The sequence below is a fragment of the Mus caroli genome, chromosome 6 (assembly GCF_900094665.2).
Source record: "Mus caroli chromosome 6, CAROLI_EIJ_v1.1, whole genome shotgun sequence".
Taxonomy (NCBI): domain Eukaryota; kingdom Metazoa; phylum Chordata; class Mammalia; order Rodentia; family Muridae; genus Mus; species Mus caroli.
The window spans coordinates 143,416,930-143,431,041 of NC_034575.1; the positions used below are offsets into that span (position 1 = coordinate 143,416,930).

Here is a 14,112-nt window from a genome sequence, read left to right on the forward strand (position 1 = left end):
GCGAGGTGAGACATGGCAGGATGGTGGGGGGAGTGCACAGCCGCAAAGCCCTCCCCAGGTCACGCATGCGCAGACCAGCGAAGCCTGAGCACCCCACTTGTCCTGCGCAAAGCCGATGTCAGGGATGCACAGACCTCCAGTCTCCTGATCCTAAGCGCTCTCCCCTCCAGCCACTCCAGAGCCTTCCCGCCAAAACTACATCCAATCAGAAAGTACCACGACTTCAAATTGAGCCACATCCAATCGCAAAAGGGACGTGGCGCCTAAGCCTGCCCCCGAGATGCTCTGGACTAATGAGCATCCAGGGAGAGAGCGTTAAATACCCGGAGCATCAGGCCTGGACCGTTGGGCGCACGAGTGGCGGTTGAGGAGCAGCACTGAGGATCGGCTGAGGTGCTCTGCTAGGAGTTCAGCATGGTGAGAACAGCCTAAGCCCGGGTGGAACCCACGGGAGGGAGAGCGCCATCTCCTCCCTCAGAGTCTGGGGTCCTGTGAGGGTGAGCAAGTGAAGCGTCTAGGAAGCCCGCGTCTCCTCTCCCAGGTCCCGGGCAGGGGGTGGGGTGGGGTGGGGTGGNCTAGGAAGCCCGCGTCTCCTCTCCCAGGTCCCGGGCAGGGGGTGGGGTGGGGTGGGGTGGGGTGGGGTGGGGTGGGGTGGGGTGGGGGTGTTAGGTCTCAGAGCCTGGCATCTCCTCATGGCCCAAGCTCTCTCAAGAGGGAGATGCACCTTAGGGTGCAGAACCTGCCTAGAGTCCCAGCCCAACAGCGCCTGAGGAAAGAGGCACAAGAGTTCCAGCCTTAGCCTCGTCCGATTCCAGTCTCAAGAAGAGAGTGCAGAGATGGGTTTTTGGAGAGGGAACTTTTGTGTTTTCTGACACCAGTGCCCTTGACTGAGAAAACAATCACTGGCCTGGGTTCCAGAAGATTCTAGAAGCTACCAAGCTTTCTGGCCTAATGCTCACCATAGGAAAGTGAAAGTGAAAGCGACGGAGCCCAGAGAGCTTCAGTTTGGAATTTTAAGAGTCTCTCAGAGCCTTTCCTGGTCTGCAGGGAAAGATCCTCCAGACTCTGATAGTCCTGCCCTCTGCCTTCTCTGTCAGAATCACAGATGTGGGCCACCAAACTTCCCAAAGAAGTTTTTGTATTTTGTGCCTGCAGCTCTTTGTCATGTTAGGTGGTTTATAAGTGGAATCATTTGTGCCCTTTAGAAGGTATATGAGCTATGGTGTGGCATGCCACAGTCCCAAACACTATGCAGGCAGAGGTAGGAAACTTGGATGCCCAAGACTAATCTGAGGTGGTGAATTTGAGACAAGCACAGGCTACAAGACCTTAAGGGGGGAAAACATAAAACTGAGAACCTTTCTTAAGTTTTTGGTTTGCTTTAAAATGTGTAGGCGTGTCTCTGGGAAGTATGTGTTCATGACTGCCATTTCCCAGAGAAGCCAGAGAGGGCAGTGACTATCCAGAGGCTGCAGTCATGGACAGTCCCTGAAAGAGGAGAACTTAACAAACAAACCATCTCTCCTGCCCTAGGCAGGGAACCTTTTAAAATATCTATATTCACTCAAAAGGAACACACGCTAACAAATACCAAATGAGATCAAGCTCTAAACAGCCGGAATGTGTTTGTTTTTTGACAGGGTCTCATGGTAAACTCAAACTTGTTTCCCTGCCTTAGCCTTGTAGTTGAGCTAGTTACTGTCTTGTATCACCACGCCTGGCTTGATCATTATTTTTTTATTAAGAAATGTATTGAGAAGGCACTTCAGCCCCATCCTTTTGTTCTTATGGTGAAATCCTTGCCGTGCATGGAATTTGGCAACATAGTCTAACTTGATTTCTGTTGCTGTGATAAAACAACAAAGCAACTTTTAGGAAGAAGAGGTTTGACTTACAGGCTGTGTAGTCTGTCAGTGGAAATCCATGCAGGAATGAAGGCAAATTATCTTTGTGAGTTCAAGTCAGCCAGGGAAACATAGTGAGACCTTATCTTAAAACAAGAGAAAGAAAACTGGCAGGAAAATAGAAAGCAAGATTTTCTAGATGGGCAGATAAAAACCACAGTGACAACCCAGGCTAGGACTGGGTACCCTGGGACCTATTCTGTCTTTTCTTATTAGAGTATATCTTATCCTTTAGACAGGCCACTATTAAAACCACATAGATTATTTTCCAGAGAATTACTGTGACTGTCCATGATCTAATTGTTGACACTGCATGGTGTGCAAGTCTTAAACTTTAATATTTTGAAAAGTGGCAAACATTTATACTCTGGGGCAAACTCCTACTGAAGAGTATGGTTAGCCTCATGTGATGGCTTACATTTCTAATTCTAGAACTTGAGAGGCTGAGGCAAGAGGATTGTCACTAGTGAGTTCAGAGCAGTCACTAGTGAGAGCAGAAGCTGCTCTCACTCTCACGCTCGCTCTCTCTGGTGTGTGTGTGTGTGTGTGTGTTGAGATATGGTTGGACTTGAATCTACCTACTCTTTCCTTCTGAGAACTGGAACTCCATAATCCTGCACAACCATACCTAGTGGCAGTCAGTTTTAACAGAGATAAAAGGAGTGCCTGAGCATTCTTGGAAATAAAGTTTGAAAATAGACACCGAGGTACTACTCAAAATTGTATAGGTGTGTCAAGCAGTTTCATGTTTCTGTTCTGGTTTCCAGCGTGAGTGTATCTCTATCCACGTGGGGCAGGCAGGTGTCCAGATCGGCAATGCCTGCTGGGAACTGTACTGCCTTGAACATGGCATTCAACCTGACGGACAAATGCCAAGCGACAAAACCATTGGCGGCGGGGACGACTCATTCAACACATTCTTCAGTGAGACTGGAGCNGGCAAGCATGTGCCCAGGGCAGTGTTTGTGGACCTGGAGCCCACTGTGGTCGGTAGGTGCTTGGGGCCTGAGTGGAGGCTTTCCTGGGAAACTGGGGTGTCTCGGGAAAGCCCACTGAGATCTGTGCAGAGTAGACAGAATGTACATACACATATAGTATGTAGAATTGTGACTTTGTTGGGTGAGAAAATTAAAGTTGTATGAGCTGTATGATATGTGTACTCTTAGTGATATATATTTCCTAGGAGAAACTGTTGACATTTGTGCTTAATGAAATTGAACAGTCCTTGCCTGAAATACTCACACTATGTATGGTCTCTCTCTCTAGATGAAGTACGCACCGGAACCTACCGGCAGCTTTTCCACCCAGAGCAGCTGATCACTGGGAAGGAAGATGCAGCCAACAATTATGCCAGAGGTCATTACACCATTGGCAAGGAGATTGTTGACCTGGTCCTGGATCGGATCCGAAAACTGGTAAGAGGGTTGTAGAAGAGGCTTCATATGATGGTTGTCCCGGTCAAGAGGGTCACAGGTAGAGGGGGAGTTATTTTGGCAAAATGGTTAGAATCAAGAATCTATCATGAGTTTACCAAAATATTTTACTAGTCTCTGCTGAGATACATCTATAGGTCTTCATTGTATTCAAACACAGTGCGTCTGTATGGTAGACAGTCTGAATTTGCATCAGTTTGTAGAAATGCAAGTCCTGCATGTGGGGTGGAAGTCGGAATGTGGCTTTGTAGGCACTGGTTTATGTACTCTGGTTTTACCACAGGCAGATCTGTGCACAGGACTGCAGGGCTTCCTCATCTTCCACAGCTTTGGAGGTGGCACAGGGTCTGGGTTTGCATCGCTGCTGATGGAGCGGCTTTCAGTGGACTATGGCAAGAAATCCAAGCTGGAGTTTGCCATTTACCCAGCCCCCCAGGTTTCTACAGCAGTCGTGGAGCCTTACAACTCCATCCTGACCACACACACCACCCTGGAACATTCCGACTGTGCTTTCATGGTGGATAACGAAGCCATCTATGACATCTGCCGGCGCAACCTGGATATTGAACGTCCCACATACACCAACCTCAATCGTCTGATTGGGCAGATTGTGTCATCCATCACAGCCTCCCTGAGGTTCGATGGCGCCCTGAATGTGGACTTAACAGAATTCCAGACCAACCTGGTGCCATACCCTCGCATCCACTTCCCACTGGCGACCTATGCCCCAGTCATCTCTGCTGAGAAGGCATACCATGAGCAGCTGTCAGTGGCAGAGATCACCAACGCTTGCTTCGAGCCAGCCAATCAGATGGTCAAGTGTGACCCTCGCCATGGCAAATACATGGCCTGCTGCATGTTGTACAGGGGGGATGTGGTTCCCAAAGATGTCAATGCAGCTATTGCCACCATCAAGACCAAGCGCACCATCCAGTTTGTAGATTGGTGCCCTACTGGATTTAAGGTAGGACTGAGTACTATGACAGCTATATCTGCCAGTAACCACAGGTTCTGCCTCAGGGTCACAGCTTTGGGCAAGCTCATGGCCCTTGCCATGTCAGGCTCCAAAGAAGGCATGTATAGTAGTTAGGTTGCTAAGTGACTATGCTTCTCCAAATAATTCTGGGTACCCTTTCTTAAAACCATCAATTACCAAACCTTAAGTGGACAGATGAGTTTTCTCAGTCAGTGAGCCGTTGAGAAGGGAGGGAGTGTCTTTTACCAGCTTCTAGCTATGCCTCGCTCAGGTTTCCTCCCGGAGGAACCTCTAGTTCAACAGAAAAGAGCTGGCCTATGGGTTGTACAAGTTAGGGGCTGTCTGTCCCTAAGAGTAGAGCCGACCAACACCAAGTGGACACTATGAATCTCTTAGTTGTGAGGAGTTGGTTCTGGTTTGTTTATGTTTTTATTACTATTTTGGACAATATCACTGTGGTTTACCACACATTCTTTTACAACCATTTACTTGTGCTACTACTTGTAGTAGCTACTGCTAGTTTCCATGTTTAGAAGTTAAGTTTTGGCCTGACATTCACGGTGGCACATGCATATGATTCCAGCACTAAAGAAGGTTCAAGGTCATCCTTTGTCACATAGTGAGGATCAAAACTGTGGAAGGCCGAAAAGCTGAACTGTCCCCGAAGCTTAGAAAGCTTTTAAAGCTTGTATTATAAGACAAGAGTCGAGATAGACTATGCCTCCTATAGGTGATCTTTGCCCTCACTGCTCCCAGCTCAGGTCTGCCTATGAGCCTAGCTGCAGCTAACAGCCATGTGTTCATGAGGGTGTAAAAGGGTCACCACCTTGGCACATTCCTGGGTGTTTATCATCCTTTACCTCCACCATGTTCTCCTTGGAGTTGACTACTTCTTGGGTGTTTTCTACACTGTAAGACTTTTAACTACATATACAACACACTTTGGATAGATTTACATGACATACCAGGATTATAGGATTGTCATTCTTTGTCGTACTGTGTGGGTATATGACGATTCAATATGTTCTGTTTTCAATTTGGCCATTAGTGGGTCAAGTAAGCACTTGCCAATCTTTGAAGATGTTGCTTTGTGAAGGTGATTATTCATTCCACAAAATATTTACGTTTAAGCGGGGTCCACAGTTCCCAGTTTACATTTCTGAGGTCAATATAAACTTCACGATTTTTTCTCCTTCTCTGGCAGGTGGGTATTAACTACCAGCCTCCTACCGTGGTCCCTGGGGGAGACCTGGCCAAGGTGCAGCGGGCCGTGTGCATGCTGAGCAATACCACGGCCATCGCAGAGGCCTGGGCCCGCCTGGACCACAAATTTGACCTCATGTACGCCAAGCGGGCCTTTGTGCATTGGTACGTGGGAGAAGGCATGGAGGAAGGGGAGTTCTCCGAGGCCCGGGAGGACCTGGCAGCACTGGAGAAGGATTATGAAGAGGTGGGCGTGGATTCCGTGGAAGCAGAGGCAGAAGAAGGGGAGGAGTACTGAGCGCATGGGTCTGGCTGGCAGCCGTCCATTTATACCTTCCCTACCATTAACACTAAAGGATATGTTTACTTATTAAAGTTTCTAAATGGAGACATTTGCTTCCCTGTGTGCTGTACTGTCTAACAAAATTCCTTTCAAGATACTTGCATTTTCCAAGTAAATTTCTCTGAGGAAAACACCATTTTTCCTAAGAAATGATAAACATGGCTGCAGGTTCGGTTTTAAGTTCTAAGGACGTGAGGCTAAGGAGCTTTCGTTGTAAAGTACTGCTTGACCGGCACAGAGGTGGCCTTCTCCCCTGTCTTGGGCTGCTGGGGAGGGGTCCCTCTGGGCCTATGGTGTGTGTCCTGGGACCGTTGTAGTGCAGTGCCTAACAAACACTTCATTTCCACTGACATCATTAGCTTTCTTCCTCTGCTTGTTGCACTGCTGTTGAGGTATTCCAGAGCCACCTCCCATCGCATGGCCCCAGGTTGTAGCGAGGTCATCTTCTAGCTAGCCCCAATTCCTAGTATGGAACTAAGTGGTAAGAACTAGTATTGGTAGGTTCTTCTATGCAAGAGCCTAGGCTACCCAGGACCATATCTCAGCACAAACCACAAAAGAAAGCCTTTGAATGAGAGGGAGACTGTATTCAGCACACAGTTCTCCAAATCAGAAGTGTGTAAGGCTGGCTTCAGGCACAGAGTGGCCCAGATCTGAGGGAGCTGAGGAGAAAGGGGTGAGCTGCCTATGCTCATGGTGACAGGCTGCCAGCTGAGACCGAACATGAGAACATCTAAACTCAAAGGACGAGGAGAGAGCCCTGGTCTCTACCCGGCAGAGGTATACTTGCCACCCATGATGCAGTAAGTATCTTGGCTGTTGTACATTGGCCAGAAATGGGCATGAATGTGGCCTGGATGTGAATACTAACCTGCTGGGAGCAGCAACAGCTCCAGAGAGTATGGGGCTCGAGGGCCAGAAAACAGGAGTAGGCAGAATTGGGGCTCGGAGTCCCCAGTATTTCCTTTTCTGTTGGCTTCTATAGGGAGCTCCTACTGATTTCCTGGGTTTGTTAACCTAGTTTCTCAGACCTCTACCTTCCCACCAGCTACCTAATATTCCTAGGCCAGAAATGTGCCCTGCCAGTCAGTCTAAATCTGAGGTATTGTGTCTTTTAAAATAATTCTTGAATTCCAATCTTTTTATAAAAGATTTATTTTATGTATATGAGTACACTGTTGCTGTCTTCAGACACATCAGAAGAGGGCATCAGATCCCATTACAGATGGTTGTGAGCCACCATTGTGGTTGCTGGGAATTGAACTCAGACCCTCTGGAAGAGCAGTCAGTGCTCTTAACCACTGAGCCATCTCTCCAGCCACTGAATTCCATTCTTATTTAGCTAGGGCCATGTTCATAGGATAGCACCTGTGTGGAGGTCATAGGTCAACTTGCAGGAATTGGTTCCCTCCTTCCTTCTGCCATGTGGGTCCTAGTGGTCAAACTGAGATCGTGAGAATTGTCAATTAGCCAAAGAGCCATCTGAGCTTTTGTTGTTTTTGTTTTGTTTCATAGCCCAGGCTGACCTTAAAAGTCAAGATCCCTGCTACTTCCAAGTGCTGGATTACTGAACTGCCCTTCCCATGTAAACCTGACACTTGTAATAAACCCCAGCTTTGCGGCTTCCCTTTCCTCAGGTCATGGATAATCGAGGCTCTCCCACCTCCTTCCAAGTTCTCAGCCCTCCCTCCTTCCCTCCTGCCTGCTCAGAGCTGCACATGTGCATGTGGACACACACACACACAGAATGCTGTTTTCCACCTCCGACTTGGCTGCTCTCAGCGAAGGCCCAGCTGTGCCCACCTCTGCTCACACGCAGGCGTACTGTGGTAAGCAGAAGCACTTAGAATGCATTACCCAGAATGAATGTTCACTTCCTGTTTGCACTCAGCAGGGAGCTCTTTAAGGGCCACACATACTAAGTGGATACCCAGTCAGCGCCCACTCCCTTTATTCTAGCCCACAGCACCCTTACCCAGGGCCTTCACCCCATGGAGTCAGACCACAGGACTGCCCTAGCTATGTCATCCAAAATGAGAGGAGTCCCCTGCCCACAGGTGTGCTGCTCTCTGGTGTCATGGGGCTTGACCCCACCCTGCCCCACCTTTCCCCCTCTTAGGTATCTGTTTCAGCTGGCTATTCTCACACTATTTCCTGAGTTTTAAATAACTGATCATTTTGATGACTAAAAATCTCACAGGGTTAATGAGATTTAGGTAAGAAAATAACAGAGATGGGTGTGGTACAGGCTATGTCCTGTTTCCTTCATAAATAAATAAATAAATATTACAGCCGGCATCATGAAATTCTTGAGAATAGTCAGTTGTGGGGGAAAAAAATCATATGACAATGGAGTTCAAAACCAAATGAGAAATAATGATTTATAACAGAGGCAGCCTCTGTCTTAGGAAGTCTAAGAAACTACCAGAACAGAAATGGGCCCATCATGAGAGCCGAACTGAGAGAGTTAATGGCCGACTTACTCTTCTAGAATATGGTAAATTGAGTATACCCATGTTGCATGCATGGAGGAGAGGATGGATGGAGGGAACAAACAGAAAACAAACAAACAAAAAACCAAACTGACCAATGCAGAGAGACCAGTCCTGAAGGAAGACTCAGGTAAAAGCGTCACAGATGCCCACACCCGTGGAACCACATGGACAGGAACAGCTCCTGGCCTGCAGTAACTAGGGGCTCGGGGCTGAGTCCCCTTGGGACCCCAATAGCAGCTCCTTTCCCTGTTAATACCCCAAATAGCAATCTCTTCTCACAGGTAGGTGTTGAGGTCCATGTAGCTAAGGAGCCACACTTGACAATGAATCCCAGTAGGTATTCATGATGTAGGAAAACATTACTTTCCAGGAGCCTGACTTTCTTAGCAAGGATGATGCGTCTACACGGTAGAAGAGAGATAATTAGCAGGGGTAATTAGTGGCAGGAGCCTCTTTATATGGGGGCATTAGGATAATGTAATTTGCTAAAGAGTGATTGGTTTCTGTTTTGTTTGAATAAAACTAGAAACTGAGGGCACATTTAATAACTTGCAGAAATTCAAACTATTGCGACTCTCAGTGCTGAAGAAGAGGCTCCCATCCTCTGAACATGGCTTGAGCTAGCAGAACTGTCATTCCACAAAACAGCTTACCAGCCAGCCACCTGAGGCCTCTTGGACAACCACCTCACACAGACACACATACCTACCTATGATTAAAATTAAATCATAGGTAGGCCTCTGTTCCAGAGACAGGAAAACTTAAACTTTCCTGATGCTGCTACAAGAGGTTGTTTTATTGAGGTTCCCTTTGCTGGGGGTGGGGGTCCTTCAGAAGTCTTTATCTTTGCTGAGGGGGTTCCTTCAGAAGTCGTTCCTCTGTTGCCTTTTTTCATCAGGTTTTAAATCAATATTTGTTCTTATTCCTCCCCACATGACAGTGATTTTAGCATCAACAAAAGCACAAATCCAGAAATTCAGAGGCATACCAAATGTCACTTCAGAATGTAATTATTGTTGCAATCATCCTTAATTTAGATAACAATCTTAATTAGGCCAATCTCCATTACAAGTACATTTTAGGGAGCTGCAGAGTTTCCCCAGCAGTTAAGAGTACTTGCTCTTGTAGAGGGCCAGGGTTCAATTCTCTGCACCCACATGGCAGCTCAAGTAACCTCCTGTTACTCCAATCCCAGGGGATCCAGCACATGTTGCACAGACATACACAGACAAAACATTTATGCACATAAAATAATCTTTTTAAAAGGAGATCTTAGGGGAAGAGGCAACTCAGCAGCTAAGAGCACTTGCTGCTCTTGCAGAGGACCCAGATTCTATTCCCAGTACACACATGTTGGCTCAGTCACCCAGAGCCCCAGTTTCACAAGGGTTTCATGCCTTCTTCAGACCTCGGATACCAGGCACGCACATGGTATATATCTGTATATGTAGGTAAAATCATATATGTACAAAAACATTAAGTCTTAAAAATGATTGTAATATAATGAAAACTCAGGATGTTTTTTTATTCATGGATATTTGTGTTTTGTACTACTTTAAGACTTTATGTTTCACTAAAAGAGGATAAATTTAGCATATTTGTTCATCCTACCTATTCTGTAACAACAGACTAGCAAAAAAATGTTTGGAAGAGGTGAGATATAATTTGGTTGGTAGAGTGCTTCTCTTGCACACATGAGGTCCTGGATATGGTCCCCACCACCACATAAACCAAATGTGGTAGTGCAAACCTATGATCCCAGAACTCAGGAGGTAGAGATGGAAAGATCCAGCCCAAGTCATCATCAGATTCATAGGAAGCTTGAGGCCACCCTGGGCTTAGAGACTCTATCCAAAATATTCAATATATTGGACTTTATCCAATATATTGAATGCCTAAAAGAATAAGACCAAAATAAGAATGAAAAAGTTGACCATTAAGGTCGTATGACCCCTAAATGTGACTAATTACACTATTGCTTACCCACCAGAATTTGACAGTGAAGCTTTGTTGATAAAGATACTACATATTTGGGTAGCAGAACACAAACGTTATTAAACTGGTACTGATCTGGAAGTTTCATCCCTACTGGTAGTTTTCATAGTGTTGGAAGGATCTATGCTTGCTTCCAGAGGAAAATAGTAATTTTACTAATCGGTGAACCCTGCAAGCTACGATAATGACTGGCCTGGTAAGATATGCCCTCTAGTGCAATAGTGGCACGAACATGGAAGTAACCAAACCACTCTCTGATTGGATTTAAGTCTTGCTGCATACTACGAAACCCATAGCTGGCAGCATTGTTGTGCTAGACAGGTCATAGGCCATAGGAAAGAACCTACCACTGTTATTCTGCAAAATGGACAGAGTGTATTAAACTGACTTCTAATGACTTACCATAAACCCATAGATTAATGTGTCCCTCAACCCTTTGCTGTAGATGGTGATTAACAGACCCATCATAACTGGCCAAGGTGCGAAGATTAAAAGACTGGAATGCTTAGCCTGAAATGGAATATCTACACTGTGCCACTTCTCCAAAGGCTCAGGGATGATTGTAGAAAGGGGGTGGAGAGATTATGAGAGCCAGGGGCACTGAATAACTATCCATGATACAATGTCATCTGGATGTAACAGGACAGCTGCACATGTGAAGCAGTTATGACAGCATGTATAGTCCTCTGTATGCTCAAGTCAAACTAGATCCCTTCATGGAGAGAGACAAGAAGTCCCAGCCCTATGGAGCTATCAACAACCAATAGTGAGAGGGGAAGCCAGCTTCCTTTAAGGATATTACCACTTGTAAGCTGACTATCCTACAGTGGAAGGTCACACGTCCATGAATACAGCACAAGTTGGACTTGAGGAAGGCAGAACATAAGGGGTGGAAGCAGAAATGAATTGGGAAGAGTTGGGAAGGGGTGAGTATGGTCAAAGGTCAACTCATTGTAGGAAATTCTTGAATAAAAGTATGTGATTTAAGAACTAAAGAAAGAAAACGGATACGGACATTTTCTTTGATATAGTAGAAGACCAGTTGCCAGACTGCAATGTTCCTGTTACCCTCAAACGGTCCTGTGAGTAACCCTCTCCCATGCTCCTGTAAATAACCCAAGACGACTCACTCAAGCAAAACAGACAGAGTGTTCCTCTGGTATGCCATTGCCTGAGTGGGATGGAAGGGAACAGAAACAGGTTTCCTAGGAAAAGCCATTCAACAGTCAAGATGGCCCTTTGGGAAATCATAACATCTTTCTAGTGATGTGTCCTGGGGACGGTGACCAGCACAGGACAGTGCATTTCCACTTTCCCCCATATTTAGATTCGCACTTAGAAACTAAGCCGTTGCTTAGGAAACAAGAACATCATGTGTGTGGAACCATCAGAGGTTTGCATTCAACCTGTTTTAGAATTATTTACTCCAAGTTATGGGAGAATTATATTGGAAACCAATACCCTGGTTTAACTTTTTAAGGGCATCTATTTTCATGAGAGATCTTCTGTCTCTTAAAGCAGTGACCCTTCTTAGCCAGGGCAACAGGCCATCTAACCCCAATTTCTTTTAGTTGTGGTCAGGGGCAGGACACATCCTACAAAGACTTTAGGAGTGACTGTGGAGGGTACGCTGGGCATGCTGACACTTGCTCATCAGTGAGCTGCTTCACAGATTCCAGACCTCTGAAGCCTCATTTCCTGGCTAGTTGGTGAGCACACTGCCCTAAGCACGGATGACCACTCCACACATCTTCCCATTACTGTGTGAGTGATGGTGGTAACCATGACTACTGACAGCTTTGCTCAGATGTTATCCTTGGAAACAGGTAATCTATAAACCCAGGAGGATTTTGTTGGCTGGATATTTCTAAATATATTTGCCACCTGGGGAGAGTAACAGCTTTGTTTCAGGAGAAATCCTGTAAGCAGAGATACGCAGGCTTTGTTTTTCCCAATTGAATAGCAACCGACTTTCCCCAGGTAGTTGAGTCTCAATTGCTGCCTTTTAAAAACTTACTCCTGAAAGCATCGTGCTGTCTTCCTAAACTCCACTCCTCTGGACCACAGCTGTCGAGTTTCTTCATGAATGGAAACACAGTGTGTATTTCATAAGCATTTTTGAAGGTGGCACAGCACAATAGACTCAAGTCCACTCATGTTCAGCTGTTGACAGGTAGGAAAGTACACTGTGGGAGAGGCAGGCACAGGCTGTCCCCACCCCCACTGCCCACAAGAGCCATTCATCCTGACTAAATTCCCTAGAGCGGTGGTTCTCAGCCTTCCTAATGCTGTGACCCTTTAATACAGTTCCTCGTGTGGTGGTGACCCCCAACCATATAATTATTTTCATTGCTACTTCATAACTTTAGTTTTGCTTCTGTCATGATTTGTAATGGAAATATCCAATATGCAGGATATCTGGTGTGCAACCCCTGTGAAAGGGTCATGAGTCATGACTACAGGTTGAGAGCCACTGCCCTGAACAACCCACTGCTCTCCCGTTCATCTACAAGCAACTCCTATCAGCAGGGAACCTTGGGTGAGTCCTTTAATGTCGTGAAGAGCAGAGCTGCCTTTTCTGCCAGCCATATGAACACCATTTCTGTAAACTACAATGCACAGAGAAAAGTCTACAAGCATCTAACCTGATGCTTATCAGATGCCGGATTGAACCATCATCACGGCAGGTGGAGAAGGAGGGAAATGCCAAGTGGCAAAACTTGAAGGAGGTTTTGGTTAGTAATAATTTCACTATACCAGTTAACTATTATAGGAATCCGTTATTAAGAGGCCCAGAAGGATGCTGGCAGTTTCTACACTTCTTACCATATAGCACTGGTTCTCAACCTCTGGGTAGCACCCCCTTTGGAGTTGAATGACCTTTTCACAGGAGTCACCTAAGACTGTCAGAAAACACAGATATCTAATACATTACAATTCATAAAATAGCAAATTACAGCTATGAAGTAGCAATGAAAACAATTTTATGGTTTTGGGGGTCCCCACAACATGAGGAACTGTATTAAAGGGCCTCTGCATTAGGAAGGTTGAGAACCTCTCTAGAGGGATTGCTCTCTTCCCAACTTCATGGGCAACAATGTCTTGTTCACTCACAGAACCAGGCTAAATTGTGCAATCTCTGTTCTTCCCATGAGCCCTCATTGAGCTTTGTGTGTGTGCGCGCGCGCTCGTGTGTGTGTGTGTGTGTGTGTGTGTGTGTGTGTGTGTGTGTGTGTGTTCGCATCATGCATGTGTCTACAGAGGCCAGAAGAGTTCATCAGGTCCCCTGCACCTGGAGTTACAGGCGGTTGTGAGCCACCCAGTGTGGGTGCTGGGAACTGAGTTCTGCTCCTCTGCTAGAACAGCAAGAGCTCTGAGCTGTTGACGTTGAAGTCTCTCCACACACACACACAACTGCAACTCCTATTCCTTTGTTTGATAAAATAGAAGTGGCCATGCTCTGACACAACATACCCAGTTAGTCAAGAGTCACTGTACCCCTGTGTTGGGTTAGCTGCCTGGTGATCCTGAATCTTCAGCACTGGTGAGTGTGATAAGGAGGGGCTTGCTGACTGGTTGAGGGTGGAGAAAGGTTGCTGGACCCCTGACGTAATAAGGAACAGCAGCATGCTCTGAGTACCACCCGAGGCCCCCATGATAAGGTAAGGAATTCAATCTACAAACCTTCAGGTCAATCATGACACCCATTTCAAGTCAGATGGGTGCTTTATGATATTAATTTGATCGTATCTCTCTAATTGTT

At 46.2% G+C, this 14,112-nt stretch overlaps 1 protein-coding gene across 1 annotated transcript; it reads left to right on the forward strand.

Moving 5' to 3' along the window:
- Positions 1-245: 245 nt before the first annotated feature.
- LOC110296015 (tubulin alpha-3 chain) lies at positions 246-5,904 on the forward strand. The gene is made up of 5 exons (XM_021164494.1): positions 246-417; positions 2,672-2,894; positions 3,171-3,319; positions 3,621-4,301; positions 5,518-5,904. The coding sequence occupies exons 1-5, from the start codon at positions 415-417 to the stop codon at positions 5,812-5,814; spliced, it is 1,353 nt and encodes a 450-aa protein (XP_021020153.1). The 5' UTR covers positions 246-414; the 3' UTR covers positions 5,815-5,904.
- The last annotated feature ends 8,208 nt before the right edge of the window (positions 5,905-14,112 follow it).